This window comes from Neoarius graeffei, chromosome 19, assembly GCF_027579695.1.
Source record: "Neoarius graeffei isolate fNeoGra1 chromosome 19, fNeoGra1.pri, whole genome shotgun sequence".
NCBI classification, from domain to species: Eukaryota; Metazoa; Chordata; class Actinopteri; order Siluriformes; family Ariidae; genus Neoarius; species Neoarius graeffei.
The window spans coordinates 8385460-8411812 of NC_083587.1; the positions used below are offsets into that span (position 1 = coordinate 8385460).

A 26353-nucleotide genomic window follows, 5' to 3' on the forward strand; every position below is an offset into this window, starting at 1 on the left:
AGCATTTCAAAAATATTCAGTGACCAATATAGCCACCCTTCTTTTCAATAACTGCCATGAGCCTTCCATCCAGTCTGTTAGTTTTTTGATTTGTTGACGATCAACTTTTTGTGCAGGAGCAACCACGGCCTCCCAAATGCTATTCAGAGTGGTGTATTGTCTTCCCTCGCTGTAAATCTCATGCTTAAGAAGGGGCCACAAGTACTCAATAGGGTTTAAGTCAGGTGAGGAAGTGGGCCATGTCATTACTTTGTCATCTTTAAGGCCTTTGCGGGCTCGCCAAGCAGTGGAGTACTAGGGTGCATGTGATGGTGCATTGTTCTGCATAACAATCATGGCCTTCTTGAATGATGCAGACTTCTTCCCATACCACTGCTTGAAGAATGTATCTTTTAGAAACTGGCAGTAGGTTTGGGAGTTGATGTTAAGTCCATCTTCAACCTGAAATGGTCAAACTAGCTCATCCTTAATAATAGCAGCCCATGCCATTACCCCTCCACCACCTTGCTGGTGTCGGAGTCAAAGTGCCTTGTGTCCATTAGTTATCCAGCTATGGGCCCATCCATCTGGTCTATCCAGAGTCACTCTCATTTCATCTGTCCATAAAACCTTTGGAAAATCTGTCTTCAGATATTTCTTGGCCCAATCTTGACATTTCAACTTGTGAGTCTTGTTTAGTGGTGGTCGTGTTTCAGCCTTCCTTACCTTGGCCATGTCTCTGAGCACCGAACACCTTGTCCTTCTGGGCACTCCAGGTCGGTTGCAGTTCTAGAATATTGTGGCACTGGAGGATAATGGGTTCCTGGTAGCTTCATGTTTAATCCTCAAGTCTTTTGCGGTTAATTTGTGTCTTTTCTTCTCCACACATTTTTTGCGACCCTGTTGACTATTTGCAACAAAACGTTTGATTGTTCTGTGCTCCCATTTCTATAGCTTAGCTATTTCAAGAGTGCTGCATCCCTCTGATAGGCATTTTACAATTTTTGTCTTTTCGGTGTCTGTTAAATCTCTTTTTTGGCCCATTTTGCCTGAGATAAAGAAGCTGCCTAATAATTATGCACACTTAATATAGGGTATTAATGACTTTAGGTCACACCCTCCCTCATTACACAAATAAATACCACCTGAGAATGCTTAAATCCAATTAGCATTCAAGTGTATCTAGCTTGCGGTTGGAAAACATGCATAGAAATAATGGTAGGGTCAGAGTACTCACTTGCCTAATAATTGTGCACACAGTGTAATCTCTACATCAAAAGCCTCAACTTGTGTACTAGATCCCTTACCTACACATCTATTCAAACAGATAATGCCTGGAGTAATTGAACTGCTTCTAAAAATAATAAATTCTTCTCTTACGATTGGCTATGTACCCAAATCCTTTAAACTAGCAGTTATCAAACCCCTGATTAAAAAACCTGACCTTGATCCCTGTCAGCTGTCCAATTATCGGCCAATATCAAACCTCCCCTTTATCTCCAAGATCCTTGAAAAAGCTGTGGCACAGCAGTTATGCTCATATTTACATAGGAATAACATCCATGAAATGTATCAGTCAGGATTTAGACCTCATCATAGCACAGAGACAGCACTGGTTAAAGTAGTAAACGACCTACTGTTGGCGTCTGATCAGGGCTGTGTCTCGCTACTTGTGTTGCTTGACCTTAGTGCAGCATTTGATACCATTGATCATTCCATTCTTCTGGATAGACTAGAAAATGTTGTGGGAGTTAAGGGAATGGCCCTCTCCTGGCTCAGGTCTTATCTAACTGATCGTTATCAGTATGTTGATATAAATGGTGATATTTCTAGACGTACCAAGGTAAATTTTGGTGTTCCACAAGGTTCTGTCTTGGGTCCACTGCTTTTTTCTCTCTATACATGTTACCTCTGGGTGATATTATTCGTAAACATTGTATTAGTTTCCACTGTTATGCTGATGACACACAGTTGTATGTCTCTGCAAAACCTGATGAGAGACACCAGCTTAATAGAATTGGGGAATGTGTTAAGGACATTAGACACTGGATGCTTATTAATTTCCTTCTGCTTAACTCTGACAAGATTGAAGTACTTGTGCTAGGACCACATACAGCTAGAAGTAAGTTTTCTGATTACACAGTGACTCTGGATGGCCTTTCTGTTTCTTCACGTGCAGCAGTAAAAGACCTCGGAGTGATTATTGACCCCGGACTTTCATTCAAAACTCACATCAATAACATTACCCGGTTAGCTTTCTTTCATCTCAGAAATATTTCTAAGAGAAGAAATTCAAATGTCATTGCGTGACGCAGGAAAAACTAGTCCATGCTTTCGTTACCTCCAGGTTGGATTATTGTAATGCCTCACTGTCTGGATGTTCCAATAAGTGCATAAATAAGCTCCAGTTAGTTCAAAATGCAGCAGCAAGAGTCCTTACTAGAACTAGAAAATATGACCACATCACGCCTGTCTTATCCACACTGCATTGGCTCCCAATCAAATTTTGTATTGATTATAAAATACTACTATTGACCTTTAAAGCACTAAATGGTCTCGCACAACAGTACCTGAGTGAACTTCTCCTCCTCTATGACCCGCCACGCCTACTTAGATCAAAAGATGCAGGCTATCTGCTGGTACCTCGTATAGTGAAGGCTACATCGGGGGCAGAGCCTTTTCTTACAAAGCCCCACAGTTATGGGACAGCCTTCCAAGTAATGTTCGGGAATCAGACACAGTCTCAGCATTTAAGTCTAGGCTGAAAACATATCTGTTTAGTCAAGCCTTTTGTTAATGGTGTTTATGAGGTAAAGGTGTAGATCTAGAGGGTCCTCAGACATAGTGTTTTGGTAAACTGGGATGTATGGATGCTGTCAGTCCCCACTCGCTTGCTCACTCGAGTTTGTTGACGGTGTAGTGGCTGGCTGCTTTATGTCCCGGGGCTCCCTCATGCCTGTGTTACCTTCTGGCTCTCTCCTTTTAGTTATGCTGTCATAGTTAGTTGCTGGAGTCCCTGCTTGTACTCGGTGCAATATGTATACTGCTCCTACTTATTCAGGTGACATTGGGCATACCTAACAACCTGTAATTTCTCCCCCCCCCACCCCAAATCTGTCCCTCTGAGTTACATGGAGTCAACAGGAAATCTTTTGGTGGAGACCTCGACTGGCTGTCGTAGCCTGCAGGGAATCGGCCGTCAGACTTTCTGTCGCATGTCCCAGACCTGGTGAAATGTAACTGAATTGTCTTGGCCAGCCCTAAGGGTCCCATCTGCGTCTCATCATTGCTGAGGAGTGTGCTCCCATCACCCAATCAAGCATCAAGCCAGAGCAGGTCATGATATCAGGGGCGCAGATAGGATTTTTGAACTGGGGGGGACTGAGCTGTCAGCAAATGATTCCATTTTGTGTGTGTGTATATATATATATATATATATATATATATATATATATATATATATATATGTGTATGTATATATATATATACACACACACACATACACACACACTACCGTTCAAAAGTTTGGGGTCACTTTGAAAAGTCCTTATTTTTGAAAGAAAAGCACTGTTCTTTTCAATGAAGATCACTTTAAACTAATCAGAAATCCACTCTATACATTGCTAATGTGGTAAATGACTATTCTAGCTGCAAATGTCTGGTTTTTGGTGCAATATCTCCATAGGTGTATAGAGGCCCATTTCCAGCAACTGTCACTCCAGTGTTCTAATGGTACAATGTGTTTGCTCATTGCCTCAGAAGGCTAATGGATGATTAGAAAACCCTTGTACAATCATGTTAGCACAGCTGAAAACAGTTTAGCTCTTTAGAGAAGCTATAAAACTGACCTTCCTTTGAGCAGATTGAGTTTCTGGAGCATCACATTTGTGGGGTCGATTAAATGCTCAAAATGGCCAGACAAATGTCTTGACTATATTTTCTATTCATTTTACAACTTATGGTGGTAAATAAAAGTGTGACTTTTCATGGAAAACACAAAATTGTCTGGGTGACCCCAAACTTTTGAACGGTAGTGTGTATACATGTTATTTCACCTCCCTCACTGCCATCACCAGGAACTACCTGCAGGCCAGGACAATGATAACATTTTAACATAGCCTATGGAAATCCAAAGTTTACATATTATCATCATGCACAGAAACTGCAAAACTAGTTTTAAAACCGCTAAGTTCCAACTGTTAAACATAGCAAGAGGCTGGGCTGTGTGTGTGTGTGTGTGTGTGTGTGTGTGTGTGTGTGTGTATAAAGTGTAAACCAGTGTCCTGACTTTCTAACTATGCCTGTGTGTTGCGTGAGCAGCAGTCAGTCAACAACTCTTCGCAAAGTTTCCTTATGAAACAATATGTTCGCTGAAATTATGGCAGGGAATGCCAGATTAAACATTAAAACTGCCTTCTGAGCACTGTATCTACAGGCTACCACCGAAAGAAGGAGGCTACCAGAAAGGCATCTCTACTCTGTACGATTTTACTTTCACTACGACATTACTTTGAACAGACTATCAAAAAATTGCAAGGTGATATGATAAAGTAAGGCACAGATTACTTCCAGTCTTTTTTTTTTTGAAAAAACGATGCAATCGTTTTCTGCCTTTTGGCACCCTTCATCATGCCGTGTTGGGGTCCTGAACTAGGAGGCGCTGTCCCCGATATGCCTGTCAAACTTGTTGTGGGTAACCATAGCAACCAAGCTCAAAACCTGTGCAGTCTGCACAGTTGCAACTATGTCTGTACTGCTGTGCACCAGGGCCGTGCAAAGACCTTTGGAGGGGCAGGGGCTCAACGTTCAAAAAAGGGCACTTGGAACAAATTTTTCACACAAGTTAACTTTATTCAAAACTAAATTTCAATTGCAAATGAACATTCTGTGTGTGTGTGTGTGTGTGTGTGTGTGTGTGAGAGAGTGAGATCCATCTAAATGCTGCAGTATTCTTCAAAGCAGCAGTCTTCGGTTTGCCATGTTCTTGAAAATGTCTATGACAACACTGTATTCAATATGGATATCTTTCTCAATTGCCAGCAGACGAAGGTCTGACAGCCTTTCTTCATGAGGCTGCGGAGTTTTGTCTTCACTAGCTTTAACTTTGAAAAGGAACGCTCTACCGTTGCAGTTGACACAGGTAGTTTTCTTTCTGACCCAACTGGACAGAGATCCACTGCCTTTTGCTGCCTCCCGCAGCTCCTTCTCTTTCTGCTTCTTTATCCTCTCTTTCCTTGGCATCTTTGCATAATGCAGGTTTTCACTTATTTAGAAAACGTTTCCCTATGTTTTAACTCAACTAACCTAAGCTACTATAACATAATAGTCTTGATAGAATATGTTGTGGACGTCGTCATTCAGCCTTAAGTTTTCGAAGCTGCTAGAATATGTTATTAACGCCGTCGTTCAAAGTTTCCGAATCTGCCACGTTAATCAAATGGATGGAGCAAACGGTTATAGCCTAGGCGGCTTCATTAAATGATAAACAACCCTACGCATTTACTGTTGTGTTCTAAGCTGCACAGTATTGCATGTTCAGATAAGAAATGAAAGGAGACTTTCAGTGTGACCTTACCATGCCGTTCCTCACACTGTCTCCCACTGCCAACCGCCTGCATGCGCTTTCTGCACGGAGGCTCACTGAATGCATGACGTCACGGATTGATGCCCGCATTTACATAGAAATACGTTATTTTATAAATCTATAATTTCATATATTATTGTCAAATTGTAGAGAATATTGATGTTGGAGCTAACTTATCTTTTACAAATATTAAAAAAACAACAACAAAACAGTCCCTATGAAAAGGCACTTTGGACAGCAAACAGAAAAGGGGCAGGGGCTAGAGCACCTGTAGCACCGGTTCATTGCACGTGGGTGCTGTGCACCTCAATAAACCGAATGGTAATTAGTCTTTTGATTTTTCCGTGAGGTTTGCCTTATGCAAAGAAAGACAGCATAGACGTTTTTTCCTCCCTATAAGTGGGGGGGACCGAACGAGGTGAATTTAAATCTGGGTGGGACGAATCCCCCGCATCCCCCCCTCTATCTGCGCCCGTGCATGATACATTTTTTACCATATTAACATGCCATTGTTGTGTGTTATGCCTGATGTAAAGACTCTCGTCTCTGCGAGCCTACCACACAGATTGAATACTTGTCATTTTTAGGGCATACCTAATGTGTTTTCTTTCTCTCTCTCCCCCCCCCCCAATCTGTCCCTCTGAGTTACATGTTGGTCCTGTGATTGAGATGCTGGCCTCTTCTGCCCCTCGGACCTGCTTGATCCATCCTGGTGCCCTGTGTCTGGTCGGAGTTTTATCGCACCGCTCCTGTGAAGGACGGCCCCATGAGGACAGTTGAGGGTTATACCTGGAGGATGCTCTGAACTCTTACAGTAATGCTTTAATGGCTGAGGACTACAGTTGTCTTGCTAACTTTAGGACTGCAGTTATCATGAACAGTTTTGCACTCAAGTTTCCATCAATGAAGAGTTATAACATCAACGAAACTGTCCTCATGTTAAAACTGTTAATATTATAGTCAGGCTGTCTGTTGTTGCCCAAATGAGGATGGGTTCCCATTTGAGTCTAGTTCCTCTCGAGGTTTCTTCCTCATGTCGTCTGAGGGAGTTTTTCCTTGCCACCATCGCCACAGGCTTGCTCATTGGGGATAGATTAGGGATAAAATTAGCTCATGTTTTAAGTCGTTCAAATTCTGTAAAGCTGCTTTGCGACAATGTTTATTGTTAAAAGCGCTATACAAATAAACTTGACTGACTATCTGCTGGTACCTCCTATAGTGAAGGCTACATCAGGGGGCACAGCCTTTTCTTACAAAGCTCCACAGTTATGGAACAGCCTCCCAAGTAGTGTTCGGGAATCAGAAACAGTCCATGTTGAAGTCAAGGCTGAGCACATATCTGTTTAGCCAAGCCTTTTGTTAAGAGTGTTTATGAGGGAAAGGTGTAGATCTGGAGGGTCCTCAGACAGAGTGTTTTGGTAAACTGGGATGTATGGATGCTGTCAGTCCCCCACTCACTTGCTCGCTCGAGTTTGTTGATCCTGTAGTGGCTGCTGCTTTATGTCCCGGGGCTCCCTCATGCCTGTGCTACCTTCTGGCTCTCCCCTTTTAGTTATGCTGTCATAGTTAGTTGCCGGAGTCCCCGTTTGTATTCAGTGCAAAATGTATACTGTTCCTACTCATCAGGTGACATTGGGCATACCCAACAACCTGTGTTTTCTCTCTTTCTCTCCCCCCATCTGTCCCTCTGAGTTGCATGGCAATCCTGACCTCTTCTGCTCCTCAGACCTGCCTGATCCATTCTGATGCCCTACATCTGGTTGGAGTCTCATCACGTCGCTCCTGTGGAGGATGGCCCCATATGGACAGTTGAAAGTCACACTCGGAAGATGCTCTGGACTCTTACAGTAATGCTTTTATGGCTGAGGACTACATCTGACTTGCTAACTTTAGGACTGCAGTTGTCATGAACAGTTTTGCACTCAAGTTTCCATCAATGAAGAGTTAGAACATCAACAAAACTGATTTCATGTTAAAAATGTTAGAATCACATTGTCTCTTATCACCCAAATGAGGATGGATTCCCTTTTGAGTCTGGTTCCTCTCGAGGTTTCTCTCTCATGTCATCTGAGGGAGTTTTTCCTTGCCACAGGTTTGCTCATTGGGGATAGATTAGGGATAAAATTAGCTCATGTTTTAAGTCGTTCAAATTCTGAAAAGCTGCTTTGCGACAATATCTATTGTTAAAAGCGCTATACAAATAAACTTGACTTGACTAGAGGGTGAAGAGTGGGGAGCCATTGCTGAGGCAATCAGACAGGAAGTCCTTTATCCAGAGGCAGATGGATTAAGACAGTCTCAGGTCTGTCAGGTTGGACACCAGTCTGTGAGGGAGAATGGTGTTGAATGCTGAGCTAAAGTCCACAAAGAACAGCCTAGCATAGCTCTCCTGCTGCTCAAGGTGAGTGAGGGCAGTGTGGAGAGTTGTTGCTATGGCGTCCTCTGTAGATCCATTAGCTCTACAAGTATACTGGTGTCTAACATGGGTGGGGGACTTGAGATGATGCAAGTCTGAACCAGTTGCTCAAAGTGCTTCATGATGACGGGAGCAAGTGCCACTGGTCAGTGGTCATTCAGGCTGCTAATGGTCTTTTTTTGGCAATGGAAGATGGTAGAGGACTTCAGGCAGGGTGGGATGGTGGACTGGGATAGGGACTGATTGACTTATGTGACATCCTGTGCTCTGTACATAACATGGTTCTAGATGTTGTTTTATTTTACTACAAGATACATGCCTATCAGAAATACTGGACAGAGGTGGTCAATTACTGCAGGAGTCTTGGTCAAGGTGGCTCATTGCTATTTAGCCCCTAATGTTCTCCAAGCTTTAACATTAACAGCCCCATGAGCCTTTGCACTCTGGCAAGGCTCCGTGGAACTGGCAACAACTAAAGCGACTGCCTTTTCTGGTCGCTACATGAATAATCCTCCTCCCTGGAGCCAAATTTATTTTCAAAATGGAATTAAAGGCCATTTACATTAAAAAAAAAAAGTGACTACCTACAAACATTTTTAATGAAAAAGTACAGTCACTGTTGTATTTTAAAAAAATATTATTTCATGAGCCTGCATGAAAATGCATGGGGTTGCTCAAAATTCCACAGCACACTTCACTTTGTCTCACAGCACACCGGGTATATACTGTCTCATCTCATCATCTCTAGCCGCTTTATCCTGTTCTACAGGGTCGCAGGCAAGCTGGAGCCTGTCCCAGCTGACTACGGGCGAAAGGCGGGGTACACCCTGGACAAGTCGCCAGGTCATCACAGGGCTGACGCACAGACACAGACAACTTGAGCACTGAGGCGTTACTAGTATTTTTATTAACAGGCAAGTTCCACCACACTGGCTAAAAGAACCGATGTCGGACCGCAATGTGCTCAAACTTGCGATTTACACCACTACTCCACATATCATCTGCAAGAAGAAACTGATATTAATTGGAGCTACCTTCATCTAGTCATCATATTTTGTTACATAAAAATATACAATCTTTATAATAAAATTTATGACAAACTCACAACCGAGGAGTCTCCACTGTTCTTGGCTTCCTCTCGGTTCACCAGCTCTCCCTGGCAGGGGCCGAAGTGTGCACCTACTGGAACAGTCTCCCCCTTATTAAACACTCCCAGGCCTGCATCAGGAATACTGGACTTCTGGATTTCTAGCCCAGGAGGAAGTGTTTGTCTGGCTCGGTCAGGGACTCCCATGGGAACAGGAGTATCGGGGATGAAGAGGGGTGGTCCATGAACCTCGCATTTGTTGAGGAAGAAGGATTTGCAAACTTCACAGTCTAGGAGAAGAGAAAACACAACAGGAAGAAATGAGGCCCAAATGTGTGTGCAATCTGTGTGTGTCTATCTAAGACCATATATGGTACATTAGTACTGTATAAAGATTATCCTAAGAAAGCTTGCCAGTAAGGTTCACTGAGCATCTGGTTGAGACTAGAGGTGTCCATCAGGACTGGGATCAAACAGGACACAACAAAGTACCAGTATTGGCAAAAAATATGGAAACACCTACCAAAATGACAAAACACCACAATTTGACCTTTTGTTCTCAAGTTCTCTTAATAAACTAAACATTTTCATCATAACAAACAAATGTTACAAGTAACCAGAGTAAATCATTCTAAAATATTATCAATATTTGGTATGGAACCCCTTGACACTGAAGTGCACTGACACGATCAGGCATGCCATCATAAAGTTTATGAATAAAATCAAGGGGAATTGATCTCCATATGTCTTGCAACACTTCCCAGAGCTGTGGCAGGTTTAAAGGAGCCCTTTTCACCTTCTCTCGCTCCATGTAGTTCCAGACTTGCTCAATTATATTCATGTCAGGACTTTGGGTTGGCCAATCAAGAATTGTCAAGCTGACATCTTGTTCTTTGTTTTGTAAATACTGTTTAACCATCCCGGCTGTGTGTTTTGGGTCATTATTTTACTGGAAGATAAAGTTGTTGCCAATGAGAGCTCTTCCAGAAGGCACAGCATGATGGATAAGGATTTGTCTGTACTTGTCAGCAGTGAGGGTCCCATCTAGTTTGTAGAGATGACCAGCTCCATTGTAGGTGATGGCTCCCCATACTTGCAGGACCCCTCCGCCATGTTTTACTGTGGGAGAAATACAGTTTGCCTTGTATCTTTCTCCCTTTCTGCACCTGACTTACTGTTGCATAGCGTTGCCAAATAATTCTAAATTTCTTCTCATCTGAGAACATGACCCTTTTCCACTGCTCAGAAGTCCAACTCCTGTGAATTTTTGCCCAGTTAAGTCTCTTCTGCTTATTTCCACCTCTCAACAAAAGTTTTGCGCACTGACACATGACCTTTGAGGCCTTCTGCTGAGAGCGTCTTCCTAACCAGGTGTGGGGAGACATCCTTGCCTGTAGCATCTTGGAGGTCCTGTGCCAGTTCCTTGCTGGATTTCTTCCTCTCTCGTAGGGATGGAGTCTTGAGGTACTGGACATCAGCTTTAGTCAACTTTTTCTTCCTTCCTCCACCTGAAATGTTCTTGAAGTTCCCAGTCTTCTGGTGATGCTTGAGGCATTTCCAGACAGCACTGTGGGTCACATGCAGTTTCTTTGCTATGGCTCATTATGAATGGCCCTCCTCCCGCAAAACTTTCATCCTAATACGCTGCTCTTCTGTAGTTTCTCTCTCTGATGCCATTTCTGCCTGTTGCCTGGCTGTAGTCAGAGGATAAATACCTTTTCTAATGAATTATTTGTAGAGACCACATGATTTAGTTAATGGTTTTCACCTGTGGAATAATTAGCATATCATGGTAGGATTGCCCAACAAGGAGTGATTAAGGTGGTTTTTGGGGCTAAACTAAAAAAAAGAGATACTATTTCCAATATTTTTATGATGTTTATCACACAACGATGGCCAAAACTGCTAGTATTTTCATGGGTAAAGTATAAAATTGTGGTTAAAATGTGTCTCTGTAGCTTCATAATGTATTTCAGTTGCCTTCAGTGCAGATTCTGATGCCATTTGCACGGACTAAGTATGCAAAATCGATCTTTTCCTAGGCATTTCCATATTTTGTGCCAGCACTGTATACGAGTATGAGGTATTTTTTTTTTTACTTCCTTGTGGGAGTAAACAAATGGTCAGATACAAAGCTTGCAGGGCAAAATAAAACGAATGTTCATTAACATGACTGTGGCACTGCATGACGTATTTACAGTATTCTCTTAGGACTTGCCTGGGCAGGGTTGTTTTAAATTCAGCTACTTGTTTGCTTATCTTCTGGGGAACAGAATTTCCCAAATTTGTTATGAAAATCACCCCTGACTGCTCCCCGGGCGCTCTGGTGTGGCTGCCCACTGCTCTGGGTGTGTGCGCACGCGTGTGTGTCCACTGCTTCAGATGGGTTAAATGAAGAGGATGAATTTCACTGTACTTGAAGTGTGCATGTGACAAATAAAAAGTTTCTTCTTCTTCTGTCCACACAGCAAGTAAGAAAGTAAATAAATAAATAGTCCAACGGGGAGGAGAACTTGCAAAACTTCACACAGACAGCAACCAGAGCTTAAAATCGAATCCAGGACCCTGGAGCTGCACCACTGTGATGCCCCAAAATCCGTATATTTGGATTCCTGTCTCTCACACCCACTGTCTCTTATTGAACATTCCATTCCAGAGGCATAATGAGGGGCATACTCTCTGTCCCCTATTAAATCACAGCTGGTTGGGATCTTCTGCGAGCTTATGCATGTGGGGAACAGAGCACATAACACTGTCCTCCAGGTGTATTTTGCTATCATGTGACACAGCATGAGCTGCAATTGAAAAAGAGGAGTTTGATGGCTTTACATGTCTTGGAGGAAGTACGTGTTAGCCTTCACTCACATGATTAGAGAGACCTGGCTAGTGGGTGGATACTAGCAGGTGACCACACTGGACGACAAATGGGTGGAAGAAAGAGGGGGGAAAAACCTATAATCTTCTAATGTGGTGAAGACGTTACGACACATTTATTTAACATTTATGGAAGGAGACCCAGGTATCAGTCAGCAAGTTTCCCAAGATGGAAGAGTCTTCAGGACAGAGGACTTTGTGCTTTCTGGTTTCTCAGTCACACGACATCCCACATTTTTTTTTTGTCTCAGAATAAAACACAGGAGTGGCTGGAGAGAATGACAGACATTATGCCACATTAAATGTAAACAGAAACAAATTAAACATTGAATGTGTCATTCATTAATAAATTCAAAATTGCAATAACAAGCAAATCACTATGGTTTCAGGGGAATCATACATTTTGGGCCATGCTGCAATATGAAAATAAAACCATGCAGCATAGATTTTTTTAATACACACCCATCATGTGATATTCCATGCTTTTTTTGTTCAGGTTAACATCCTCGGTTTATAACGACTAAAGTATTTTAAATAAATAAATAAACAAAGTTTCTCTCACTCCTCGCTACCATGTTACACGCTCTATAAACAAAGTTCATACTTTAATCAATAAAAAAATCTAAATTTCAATGTCAAATTGTTGATTAAAATTATAAGAGAGACTGAGGCTACATGCCAAATGTACTGTATTGCACTTTTAGTGCACCAGATAGTGTGCAGGGTAGAATAAACAGTGAGTGTTACTGAGCGCCAGAGTGGCCTAATGTCTTACAGAGATAGTCTTTATCGTCAGGATCTTCCACTTTAATGGAGAGACCTTCAGGTGGGTTGTCGAGATCGTCTCCATAGCTGTAGATATTCAGCTCCAGCGTCTCCTCTTTCTTCACACAGGCTTCTGAGGTCTCTCCATCCATGGATGTCTCTGTTTTCATGTCCTCACACAGCTAAAAATCAAACAAATCTGTTAGGGCAGGACGGTATCCATCCCACTCGGGAAGATGCTGCTCTCATTTCTCGCAGCATAGCTCATAGTCTCAGAACAGGCCTAGTTAATCCACGACAATCCAGAGCCAAGGCCAGGGAGCAGACGGACAGGCTAAACTGTCTGCTACCTGCACAGAGTCATCACACAGGTTTCATTACATTGAGACTGTGCCTGTTCCCCGAGCTATACAAAAAAGTAGAAATACTCAGTTTGTTCTAATAATCTAATTAATATAAAATTAGATCATACTGACTGTACAGCTGCTGCCAGCACCTTTGACCTACTGTAAAAGCTAAGACTTAAATATTTTCTCTCTTATGTCTGAAGCACGAACTGTTAATAAACTTCTTACTGATCGGCAGTTTAATGTACTGTGTTTAAAAAGAAACATGGATTAAACCAAAGGAGTCTGTAGCATTAAATGAAACTAGTCCTCCTGGTTGCAGTTATATACACCAGCCTCGTCTAACTGGCAGAGAAGGCATCGCGATTCTTTATAATGATTATCTCAGTATGACACAAAAACCTGGACAGTTAGTATGAAGAACTTCAAATGCATTTGTGGCAGTGGGGTCGTGGCTTAGTGTCAGTTTGTGAATGTAGGGCAGGGCCAGGGAAGGTGAGTGGCAAAGTCAATGCACCTGTTGCCAATTAAATGTGTGTGTGTTTGTTGCAGTGACTGTGGAGTAGAGCCCTGCACTCCCACGGGACTCGCGGGACCCGCCGCAAAGCAGTGTGGCGCGGGACAAATTTTGAAAGCTCATTGCGGGCGCGGGCGGGACCGGAAATGCACATATGCGGGCGCGAGCGGGAGCAGGAGTGCACATATGCGGCGCGGGCGGGAGCGGTGATAAGCTGCAGTCCCGCTAACTAAAAACGTGTTTGAAATAAAATTTATAAATTATTAATTTATATCTATCATATATAATTTGTGCTGGATATTTTATTTGGCATTAATAAAAACATTTTAAGATGCCTAAATTTGCCATTGATCACGCTAACGGGAAATCCTTTGATAACTCTAATGACTCGCCGTTCACACCCAGCTAGCAAGAGAACCATGAGTAAAGTGATTTACTGTTTGAGTTAGTCTACAACTCTAATCAGAGAGACAGGTTACACAGTGACGGTAGGCTTGACTCAATGCTATCCCAGAAATTCTTCCTGTAATATGCAAATTTGGCTGTCCAATCAGAGGCGGCCAAATTTGCATATTACAGGAAAGATTTCTTGGATAGCATTGAGTCAAGCCTACCGTCACTGTGTAACCTGTCTCGCTGATTAGAGTTGTTCACTCATGGTTCTCTTGCTAGCTCTGCTTTGCAATTTAAAAAAATTAAAAAAAACATTGGTACAAAGTGTAGGTATCATGCCGCCATCTTGTGTCAGAACTACAATTCCCAGTCCACTTCCGTGTGACCTACGTCACACGTGGGCGGGATCATCTACGTCATCATACAAGGAAACATAAAACAATGGGACAACGCTTCCATCTTTGTCTCTCACGGCTGGCTTCCGATGAATCTGGACGTATAAAGAGGCGCGCTCTCCACCCAAAAAGACGTCTTCTTTCTTGCAAGATCCATCACTCAGCGCGATTTTCTTTCTTACCCTTGGCAAAGGTAAACTCTAGAGTCGCGCGATCCTTAAACTCAACCCGAGTTACAACCGGTTTACTTGCATTAGAAGTGACGTCACGACTGCAGCCCAGGCAGTCAAAAGTTAAGAAGCGATTGAATCCTTTTTAACTCAAAAGCGCTGTGCATCTTATTCTGATCAGAGACTTTTCCTCACGAACGCTGAGGTTCGGACCAAGAATCCTCTGCTTTCCACGGGAACCACCCAAGTGCTCCGCTGGACCCGAAAGTTTTCTACACCTCCATCCCGAGCGGCTCACGTGCTCCCACGGCGAGGCTGAAACTACACCGGCGAATAGTTCTTCATATCTTGCTAAAGGCAGGATTAAGTAAGATTTTGGCATTTGGGCATAATTAGGATAGTCTTAGGAATTTGCTTTTATTTGAAATAGTGTGAATTTAAACCCAGGTTTATTCATTACACTATTAGACACGCAGCGTGTTGATTTATTTTGGTTCTATGTTCTCTCAATTGTTTAATAGATAGGCTGCGCATGCTTCTCTCTTTTTTATTCTTACTAACATTATAATTTCATTATTATACATCTTGATGTCATTAAGATTTCAGTGAATTCAGTATGGTTATGAGCTAGTGGGTTAGCTACAGCTTCCCTTTTGTCTGCTTAGCAACACAAAGCTAATCAAGGCCTACCATGTGCTCAGCAGGCCATCAGGCCTGATAAACCACACCTCAGCTAGAAATCCACAAGTTAGCTTTTAGTTAGCTACGGCTAATACCCTTGTCTTTAGCAACACGTGCTCAGTAGGCCTCACAAACACACTTTAGCTAGGCCATAGGGCCTTTAGCAAACTCACACTAGCAACACAAGGCTAAACACAGAGCTAATCCTTTGTTCTGTTTAGATAACATTCTTTTGTTTAGCTACCAACAAGCTAGGCCTCCACCACGTGTAGTTAGCTACACGAGGCTAAACACATGGTCAAGTCCTACACCCACACACACACACACACACACACCTCACTGCTTGTATATATTGGTTTATTATTTTTATCTTTGTTATAATAAATTCATTTATTAAACAAGCTGTGTTTATTTGTGTGAACAATATGAAGTCCCTAGTCTCCCTCGAATTCAAAAGGGTGCATATACAAGTTATGTAATATGGTAAGTGATCGTAATAATTTGGAAATATACCATAATTTAGCTGTTTGGTAATTTATTATTAAGCACCAGGATTAATGGTATGATTCACTAAATGATTCATTGAACGATTCCCTAAATGATTCATTGAACAATTCCCTAAATGATTCATTGAACGATTCACTTCAAATGAGAGTGATTCTATGGTATGATTCAATTCAAAGGAGTCAAAGTAAACGATTCAATGGGATTGATTCATTTTAATTATTAACCTTCAAAATTTAATGAGACTGATTTAACGAGATTGATCACTTAATATCAATAATTAATTGATTGCACCCACAAAAGCAAGCCCATTCACTTTATGCTGATCAGAGAATTACAATGGTTTCTCATGTGACAAAAATGTGCGATTCGCTATTAAATATTTTAATCGCTTGACAGCACTAATTATTATTAGAGACACTACATGCTGAATTCAGAAACAAGGTAAATAATAACGAACGTGAGCTGTAGATATTTATGCTCAAATCCACTCAAAGTAGGGGGCAGGGCACCATCACGCTGTGTCAAGACAAGAACTTTCCTGAGAAATAACGCGAACGTCTGCATCATGCGGGATTTGCGGGCGGGAGCGGGACAAAATATGGCAGGCGCGGGCAGGAGCAGGAGCAGGACTGAAAATCATAATTCTTTGCGGGCGCGGGCGGGACTGCACAATGCGGGCGTAGGTGGGAGCGGGACTGAAAAATCCGACCCCCTCAGACCTCTACTGTGGAGAACAGAAAAAGAGGGAGAGAGCAGAGAGAAGAGATTTCCCCAGACCAAAACACAACTGTGTGTACGCACACGTCTGTGTACCTAAACGGACGTTAAAGCTGAAAAACAACATGAAAAAGGTGTGTGTGAGCGTCATCTCTCGCCTACCATGCTTCTGTACTCCACCCACATGAGGGACGTATTAGAGTGGTGCCGAAACCCAGGAGTACAGAAGGGAACCACCACATGAAGTCTTCCCCATTGAAGGATCTCATCCATGCCCTCGCTACTGCCCAGCAGAACCAGAATCAAGCGCTGACCGCCCTCCGGAAGGAACAAGAGCAAGGCTTTGAAGCCTTGATACCGGCCCAGCAGGAAGATCACCAAGCGTTCCGGCATCTGCTTGTGTTGTCGGGGACCTCGACCGCAGCGGACCCTCCCCACAGCACCCTCACAAAGATGGGTCCGTACAACAATCCGGAAGGCTTTAATTGCTCACTTCAAAGCCAGCAGCCGAAGTGCGGGGTTGGCCAGTCGAGCAGCGCGCAGCATGCCTACGTCCGCTCCTGACTGGCGAGGCACAGCCCGCCACACAGCAGCTCACTGCCGGCAGCCAGCTCATATACACCGACCTGAAGAGAGTCATCCTGCAGTGTGTCGGCCACTCTCCGGAACAACATAGCCAGTGCTTCTGGACACGGACATTGGAAGAGGTCAGCCAGCCAAACTGCCAGCATTCAACCAATAGCGGCTGAGGGTGGAAGACCATGACACCAACAGGATCATCGATCTGGTGACACGAACAGTTTATCGCTCAACTTCCGGAAGGAACGGCAGACTGGGTCCAGCGTCATCGCTCAGCATCCCTGGAGCAAGCCATCAAGTTGGTGGAGGGCCATCTGATGCCGGTTCCGACAGCAGGCGGATGGGTCACCTCTTCTCCCTTCTCTTCCCGTCCCCACCCCATTCCCCCACGACAGAGACGGGGGCTGGCTCCCCACAGCTGGCCCACCGCACCAGTGGTGTCCTCCCATATTCTCCTTCCGCGTCTGTGATTGAGGAGTCACACAGTGACTGGAGCAGCCCGGCAGTCCTGGTACCCAAGACTGATAGATCGGTCCGGTTCTTTGCAAACTATGGAAAAAAGTCAACGTGGTATCTAAATTCGACACATACCCAATGCCTCGCATTGATGAGTTGCTTGATCGGTTAGATGCTGCTCACTTTTATTTGACACTGGATTTAACAAAGGGATATTGAGGTTTTTCACCCACGTGACCAAGTCATGTGATGCATCGTTACGCTGCCATTTTGGACGTCACAGCTCGAATCAGTTTGAATGCGAGGAAGGCGACAAACGAAAAACATAAAAGAAAAAGGAGCGAGATGCAGAAAACACCTTCACTATCCAGCGACGTAGGGCATTTACAAGGCAAGCAGAGGGAGAGGTATTTGCAAAAGTTGAGGTTAGCAGGCTTAGAGAATGACGTTTACCTGCTTCCACCAGGATTATTCACTGACGTACAGAAGGACACGAAGCCCTCGTCTTTACCTGACTTTGGCCCACATGATCTGTATACCTATGTCGTTAAAAACCCATCGCCATACACAGGTATTGATCTGAAAGCGTATAAGAGTTTGGATGCCTACAAATATTTTGTGTCAGGCTGGGTAACATGCCTACATCAGTGGGTCGTCCCTGGAGCCGGTGGTCGCCATCTTATTACAGCTAAGGTTTGTTCACATTTTCATTTACTTTCGGTCCTCAGGATAAACAAAATGTTATTAAATGTCATTGAAATAACTTCTTAGTCTGTTGAGACATGGCCCATTATAAATTTGCTGTTATCAGGCAATGACCAAGAACTGTATTATTAGGGTCAGTGTCTGTGTTGTAGCAGTGTACTAGCAGCTAGCTGTTAGCACTAGCTAATGTCAACAACATAGTAGCTAGTATGTTACTGTAGCAATGTTTACGTTCAGTCATTTGAATGACTGTTAAAAACTTTCAGTCTCAAGTTTTTCCTTTACTGTATTTACTAGTTTACTGTAATTATGATCCGGCAGCTATTTACACCGGATCCAGTGTAAATAGCTGCCGGAGTGCGCTCCAGCACCTCGGCCGGAGCACTCCGGGAGCAAGTCGGAGCGTGCTGCTTAATTTGAGGGGGAGCAAGCCGGAGCGCGCTCCAGAACCTCGGCCGGAGCACTCCGGGAGCAAGCTGGAGCGCACTGCTTAATTTGAGGGGGAGCAAGCCGGAGAGCGCTCCAGCAGCTATTTACACTGGATCCGGTGTAAATAGCTGCCGGATCATAATTACAGTAAACTATACAGTAAAGGAAAAACTTGAGACTGAAAAGTTTTAACAGTCATCCAAATGAATGAACGTAAAAACATTGCTACAGTAATATACTAGCTACTATGTTGTTGACATTAGCTAGCTTGACCTTCAAAATGGCGGACACTGGGGCGTCACGTGACCCCGTGACGTCAGGTGAAATACCTCAATTGGCAGATCCCCTTGACTCCTCTATCCTGAGAGAAAATGGCCTTTTCCACACCGTTTGGATTACACCAGTTTGTCACGCTTCTTTCTGGGTTATTTGGGGCTCCCGCCACATTCCAGCAGCTCATGGAGAATATCCTCAATCCCCACACTGCCTATGTGGCAATGTACCTTGACGACATTATCGCGTACAGCAATGATTGGCCTCGGCACCTTGAACACCTTAGGGCTGTCCTAGAGTCACTGAAGCATGTGGGTCTCACAGCTAACCCCCAAAAAATGTGCAATTGGGTGGGTGGAAGTACGGTATCTGGGTCATGGGCAGGTGTATCCCCAAATTGACAAAACTGCTGCAATTGCGGCTTGCCTGAGGCCCAAGACCAAAAAGGGGGTGAGGCAGTTCCTGGGGCTGGCTGGCTACTATCCTAGGTTCATACCTAATTATTTAGATGTCACCAGCCCACTGACTGATCTCACTAAAAAGGGAGCACCAGATCCGGTCCAATGGACGGAGCAGTGCCAACAGGCTTTCACCAAGGTAAAAGCTGCAGTGTGTGTGTGTGTGGGGGGGGGACTTTTACACTACCCTGACTTCTCTCTCCCCTTCATTTTACAGACAGACGCATCGGACAGAAGGCTGGAGGCCGTTTTGTACCAGAAGGTGGAGAGCAAGGAACTGTAAATCAGCTGCAAGCTCTCGATGCACGAAAGTATGTACAGCACCATTAAAAAGGAGTGCCTGGCCATCAAGTGGGCGGTCCTCACCTTCCAATACTACCTGCTGGGGTGCCCTTTCACACTCTGTTCGGACCACGTGCCCCTCCAGTGACTCCACCGCATGACGGATGCCCATGTGCGGATCACCCATTGGTATCTCACCCTCCAGGAGGTTACATGGTTACATTTGAGGTGGTCCACAGGCCAGGGCACAGGTGGTGGTGGCAGACTTCCTGTTCCATTGAAGGGGGAGTCCACTGCAGGATGTATGGCTCCCCGGCCCGAGTCGATCGGTGGGGGTATGTGGCAGTGGGGACATGGCCTAGCGGCAGTTTGAGGATGGAGGGCGGGTCCAAGGTTTCTTTATTTGTACCATACCATAGTACTGGTAAATTCATTGTGTAGGCAGGAATTCAGCAATCCCAATACAAAATAACAGCTATGTAAAATACATTGTAACAGACAAGACAACAACAGTACACACATCCTAACATATACCATCCTTAAAAGTGTGATCTTTAAAAAGTGCTTCATCAATTGTTCAGTATGAACAAAATTATTCACCTCTGGGCCTTACTGTTCAGCAATACAATTACTGTTGGTACAAAGCTCTTTCTGTACCGTTTTGTTCTTCCCTTAGGGACCCCAAAATGATGACCAGAGCGAAGGAGCTGGAACTCACCATGCAAAGGGTGTGAGCCATCTTTAAGAATACAGGTAGATTTACGTTGTAACTGTCATAAAGAGAAGACATGGTGGGTTGAGGCTTCCCAATTAGCCACCCAGCCCATTTATTTGGTTCAGGGAGTTTTTGTCCTGTAGTGACAGACTACCAAACCAAGACACGAAGGCAAAAGATAACAATGACTCAGTAAAAGCACGATAAAATCGGGTCAGCATAGTTTTATCAATGTTAAAACGGAACAATTTCTGAAGATAAAACAACCACTGATGTCCCCTCTTGCATACTGCTTCGCAGTTCTTGTTAAAAGTCAATTTATCATCAACAACAATCCCAAGATGCTTGTAATTATCCACGCGTTCAACAGATTGGCCCTTGATGACTGTGAGATCATGGTTTGGAGCCTGATTTCTAAAATCAATAATCAATCATGTCCTTTGTTTTGGATGTATTAAGCACCAAGAACGAAAGATCACACCACCTAATAAAATCCTCCAAGATTGGACCATGGCTGTATTCATTATTGTGTAACAAACTTACAATGACGGTATCGTCTGCAAATTTTAAAATGTGCCCGTTTTCATAGACAATCTTACACATATCTGTATAAAGGATAAAAAGTAAGGGAGAGAGAACACATCCCTGAATGAATAAGTTTAACTAGACAATTCCCCTTCGGGAAATCGTGAGAGTGATGCAGTGGGCGTAGCAGTCGCTATTGCAGGAGTTGTACTGTACTGTGTGAATGTGTGACTTGCTATGACGCTCCGATGCTATGATCATGTGTGTGTTTGAGAGACAGAGAGAGAGAGAGAGAGAGAGAGCAGCCCCTCCCCCATCTGCTCCCTGACTGGAGCTGGTTGCCTTGGTAACGGTGCACAGGTGGAGGCAGAGACATAAGATTACAGGCAAAGAGAGCTTTTTCTCAGATTTCCTTCTCCTCGAACAACGGCGATTTACACGAAAATGAAAGGAGGTATTTACAAAATTCTTTCACATTGAGCGCTACAAGGCTCTCATGAACACACTGATGTAATTTTTTTGTCCCTAGTGTAAAAAATGTGGACAACAGGTCGGTTGTTTTCAACTCGCTATTTCTGATTTTGTAGTAAAAGCACTGTCGGGATTATAATGGGAGTCAATTGAGCAGTTGGGCTGTGAACCTGTCACTTTGAGGCTTCTTGTGCGAAAACTGTAAATCCTATCGTTTAGGTAGACACATCGTGTGAATCAAGACAAGTGTGACTCCAACTTTTGAGAAAATTGTGTGTAGAGTGCAGAGCATTTTTTAAGGATTTTCCACTAGGAGACCAACTGGTCTGGGCAATACAATCACAGGCCCCAGAGTCCATGCGGCTGCACCGCTGCGGCATATTCTGTGATGCAAAATCGTTCACCAATCACCATACAGACAAATGCACTACAGTGACTACACAGCTATCAAGAGCAATTACCAAGCACAAATGTTACAGGGGCAAAGACAGGTTTTTAATTTGGGCACCATGGCGAGCTTAAACTTTTTTTTTTTTTTTACTATTTTCGCGCGTAGCGTGCCGAAATTTTTTGACGCATCATTTTTAGTAATTTTTTTAACCAATTATAAATATATCGAGCAATAAAAATAATATAAATTACATAAACATGTGCAAGTATAAAGTAGTGCTGTATCTAAAAAGTCAAAGGTTTTCTCCAACATTCTGAATAAATAAAAAAGATAAAAATATTTTGTAAGCCTAATTATGATCACAGCATCTATTTGGGCGCACATCTATTTCAATTCAACTTCCAATATAATTTGGTATGAATTAATTTGGGCATAAATGGGATAAAAATAATTTTCACTTAAGTTTAAAAATAAGCTGGTACAAAGCAGATTACATAAAAGTCTCACATAAAATATGTAATAAAAATCCATAGCGTACCTGGCAACTGTAAGGCAGCTGTTGCAGACGACAAGCCAATGACCTCGACCTTGTCAACAATATCGTCTGATGTCTTCTGACTGTTCTGTCGTGTGATAAACCTCCCCATTCCCCCGCCTGTAGACTTAATAATGCCATCGATTGTGCATTTTCCATGAATATATGAACTGCTGTTCTTATTATGCGATTTACCAGTTGTCTTAGGTCTACCACGACCCGGCATGACGACCACTTGTCAATCTATACTATCAACAGTATCACAAACCGACAGCCACGTGTTATCATGAATCGTTGAGAATTTCACAACATAAACAAAGGAAGTATATTTTACGACATTCAGACGTCAGAGACTCAGACACGGTTTACGGTAATCGCTAGACACATTTCATGTTCACTTCATGTTATGAAGCGACTGAACAACAAATTGAAATATATATGCCAAAAAATGACATTTAACAATAATTTAAAAATATTTTGGGTTCTCCACCCTTATGAAACAGGATATTTTCTTCTAATTTGGGCGATTTTCGTAAGTTCTATTTTGGGCCTTTTGACAAGCCCGTAATTTGGGCACCGTTATACGGTATGTAAATGGGGCTGTATTTGCCCTTGTGTTATATCAAAGACACTCAAAGTTACACAGTAATGACATCGGATTCTAACATCAGCCATCTCAGTAACCAAATTTTAGTTTTGTTTTTCTTAACCAACATGATCTTGTGTGTATATATCTTATAACATAGATCTTCATTTTCCTTGTTAAATGTATACTTACATGGTACTTGATTAATTAATTGCAACTGATTGAACCAAATGATAAGACATAACTTGGTTTAAAATTTGGGCTCCCAGTGAAGCTGGTTTGGCATTGACTAGGAGACCAAATCTGGCCACTGGGAGACCATTTGGTCTCCCAGTAACTATGCTAACTATGTTAAAAAATGCTCTGGTAGAGTGAAATTTGTGGCTGAAAAAACACAGTTTTAATGAGAAATGTAGAGCATTTTTTTAAAGCTGTGTACACTCTAGCTCACTCTAGCTCGACTGCATAGACACCCATTATAAAGTCTGAATTTCTCCAGATTTGATCATGGTGATTGATCTGTGACTGATCAAAAAGTATACAACCTAGCAAAAAAGTTGAATGCCACATCCACACAGGAGAATTTTGTCCCCGTTTTAAAGTTTGAATCATGTCTCTAGGTGAAAGCATGCCACAAGGATGAGAATGAAAAATATTTAAAAAGTCTGAAAAAACCAGGGCGGGGCCCAGGGGGGCGGGGCCCATGGCCCAGGGGGGCGGGGCACAGGGGTACCAGGGGCTAATGATTTTTGGCTATTTATTTATTTATTTTCTTTATTATTAGACAGGGAGATTATTATTAGACAGGGAGATTATTATTACACAGGGAGATTCTTTTGTGTAATCTGAGCTGAAGTGGGTTTTGTACTTTGGTTTTTTGGGGCGCACGCGCGCTCTCTCTGCCATGCCGATCCTGTAGGCTGCACTGACTCAGCTGAAAACTCCGGTCCTCGAGAAAAGAGATAAAAGCCCGCCCACACTGAAAGCTGATTGGCTTATTTTGCTGAGTAACCCAATCAGGATGCTCTTTGTCTGGCATGCGCTACATGAACAAGCACACAGGCAGTGTTGCCACATTGGGCGGTTTTAAGTGCATTTTGGCAGGTTTGGAACATATTTTGGGATGGAAAATGTTAGCAGTATCTGGCAACACTGCACACAGTCTCCCTCGCGCGCGCACATTCTAAGGCCAAGTTTACATTAGACCGTATCTGTCTCGTTTTCTTCGCGGATGCACTGTCCGTTTACATTAAACCACCTGGAAACGCCGGGAAACGGGAATCCGCCAGGGTCCACGTATTCAATCCAGATCGTGTCAGCTCCGGTGCTGTGTAAACATTGAGAATACGCGGATACGCTGTGCTGAGCTCTAGCTGGCGTCGTCATTGGACAACGTCACTGTGACATCCACCTTCCTGATTCGCTGGCGTTGGTCATGTGACGCGACTGCTGAAAAACGGCGCGGACTTCCACCTTGTATCACCTTTCATTAAAGAGTATAAAAGTATGAAAATACTGCAAATACTGATGCAAATACTGCCCATTGTGTAGTTATGATTGTCTTTAGGCTTGCCATCCTTCCACTTGCAAGTGGTAAGTGATATGCGCTGGGATCACACACACAACGGCTCAGTCCTGAATCACAGCTTGTGCACTTCACTCGCGTGCTCTGTGAGCTGCGCAAGGCTGGAGTGCGCACCCTCCAGAGGGCACTCGCTGTTCAGGGCGGAGTGATTTGGAGCGCAGGATGCCTGCGGAGCCGAGCATATCCATGTATTGGTGTTGCTGTGTGCACGCAAATCGTGTATTGGTGTTGCTGTGTGCAAACTAATCGTTTTAAAAACGTTAATCTGATGATCCGCTGATACGGTCTAATGTAAACATGGGCTAAGATGCGTGATGCAGACCTTAATGTTGCACACGCACGCTCAAAAACGATCATTTTGGTCTGAAAAAGTCGGAAATCCGCCGATCGGCGGAAAATTCTCATCCCTGATGCCAGAGCAGCAGATGTTTGAAAAATGTTGAAAATGTGCGATTTTTTTCATTTATTCCCATTGAAATGAATGGGAAATTTTGCGTGATTTTTTCACGACTACGTCGCAAAAAAATTGTAGAATGCTGAACAAAGTAATAGCACACCTAGTCCGATCAAGCCGCACGTTTTGATGTATTGTTTCTGTGTGCGATGTACAGTTATTGGGTTATTCGAAATCGAAATTTGTACAGAAGATGAATAAGTTTAAGAAGAAGAAACATGCAGAAGAAGAAGAGTTTGCAGTGCCTAATAAAGCCCTGCGTATAAAACCAGCCCTGAGTTAAAGTAAGAGGTTTCATTGCTGCCAGAGCTAATTGTTAGACACAGTTCTCTCTCTCTCCAGGGATCAGAGGCTTCGAGCTCAACACCATACGATTCTTCCAACAACAAGACCTCCCGGTTCGGGAAACCATGCCTAAAACAGTCCCCTATGATTTCATCCATTTTCAGTGTGTAAAGCTTTCTGCTCAACACACTGCAGAGGGGGTGATTCTGCCTGATTAGCTTAACAATAATAATAGCATTTTTAAAAAAATAAATAAAAACCCCGAGAAAAAGTCTGTGAGAAATCAAGTCGGAATTTTGAGAAATAAAAAGTTGGAATTGCGAGGAAGTCTCAATTTAGAAGAAAAAAGAAAGCGATAGAAATGAACTTGAAGTGAAGATTTAAATACTTTCAATATACAACTAAGCAGGTTAGCCAAACTACAACTCTCTCCTGAGTGGATAAATAGTGCACTATCTAGGGTGCACACGGCATTATTTCATACTGAACAGAGTTCCTAAAACAGTAAAGTGGAGATATATTTGGGATTCGACCACACACCTTCAGTTTAACTTACCTCAGGGTTTTAAATCCTTAGAGCCAGACACAATAACGTGTTTTTATTTTTATAACTCGAGGGGCTAAAGCGGCTCAGACGAGCAGCGGTTTTTTCTTCTCCAGTGTTTTCTGGCGGTTGGAGAAGCAGCTATACTGGACGCGTTACCGCCACCACCTGGACTGGAGTGGAGTTTCAGGGTGGAGGACGCCTATCCCAGCCGAGCCCAAAAGCCAGTATCTCACTGGGCTGCGACAAATTGCGAACGTCATGCGCTAGAGAGTTTCAAAAGTGTCTTGAAACATTCGCGGGGCTTCTCAATTTCCTCGCATGAGTCGCAAAGTGTCGCTCCTTCATCGCTGATATTTTGAACGTGTTCAAAAAATTAGTGCGATAAAATTTCTCTCAAAATAGCCGCAAATGCATCGCTGGTGTCGCAAAGCTGTCACGAATCCTTCTCAAGTCAGTTTCCGTGAGACAGGAAGTGCGAGTTCTTCAGCCAGTATCTCACTGGGCTGCGACAGTCTGCGACTAGTTGGAGACACAGCAATGGCGATAAAATATGTGAATATCAATTCAGTGTGATTCCAAGTGAAAATTGTCGCTAATTCATATATTTTATCACAATTGTTGTGTCTCCAACTAGTCGCAGCCCAG

At 43.3% G+C, this 26353-nt stretch overlaps 1 protein-coding gene across 1 annotated transcript in view; it reads right to left on the bottom strand.

Annotated features, from left to right (window-relative positions):
* LOC132867697 (zinc finger protein 883-like) overlaps positions 1–25869 on the bottom strand; it is a 57878-nt gene extending 32009 nt beyond the window's left edge. Inside the window, exons 1-3 of the mRNA XM_060900707.1 lie at positions 25718–25869; positions 12716–12887; positions 9085–9356 (exon numbers count right to left, since the gene is read on the bottom strand). Coding sequence (XP_060756690.1) covers positions 9085–9356; positions 12716–12875 — 432 coding nt within the window. The 5' untranslated portion in view covers positions 12876–12887; positions 25718–25869. The remainder of the gene's footprint in view (positions 1–9084; positions 9357–12715; positions 12888–25717) is intronic.
* Positions 25870–26353: the final 484 nt, after the last annotated feature.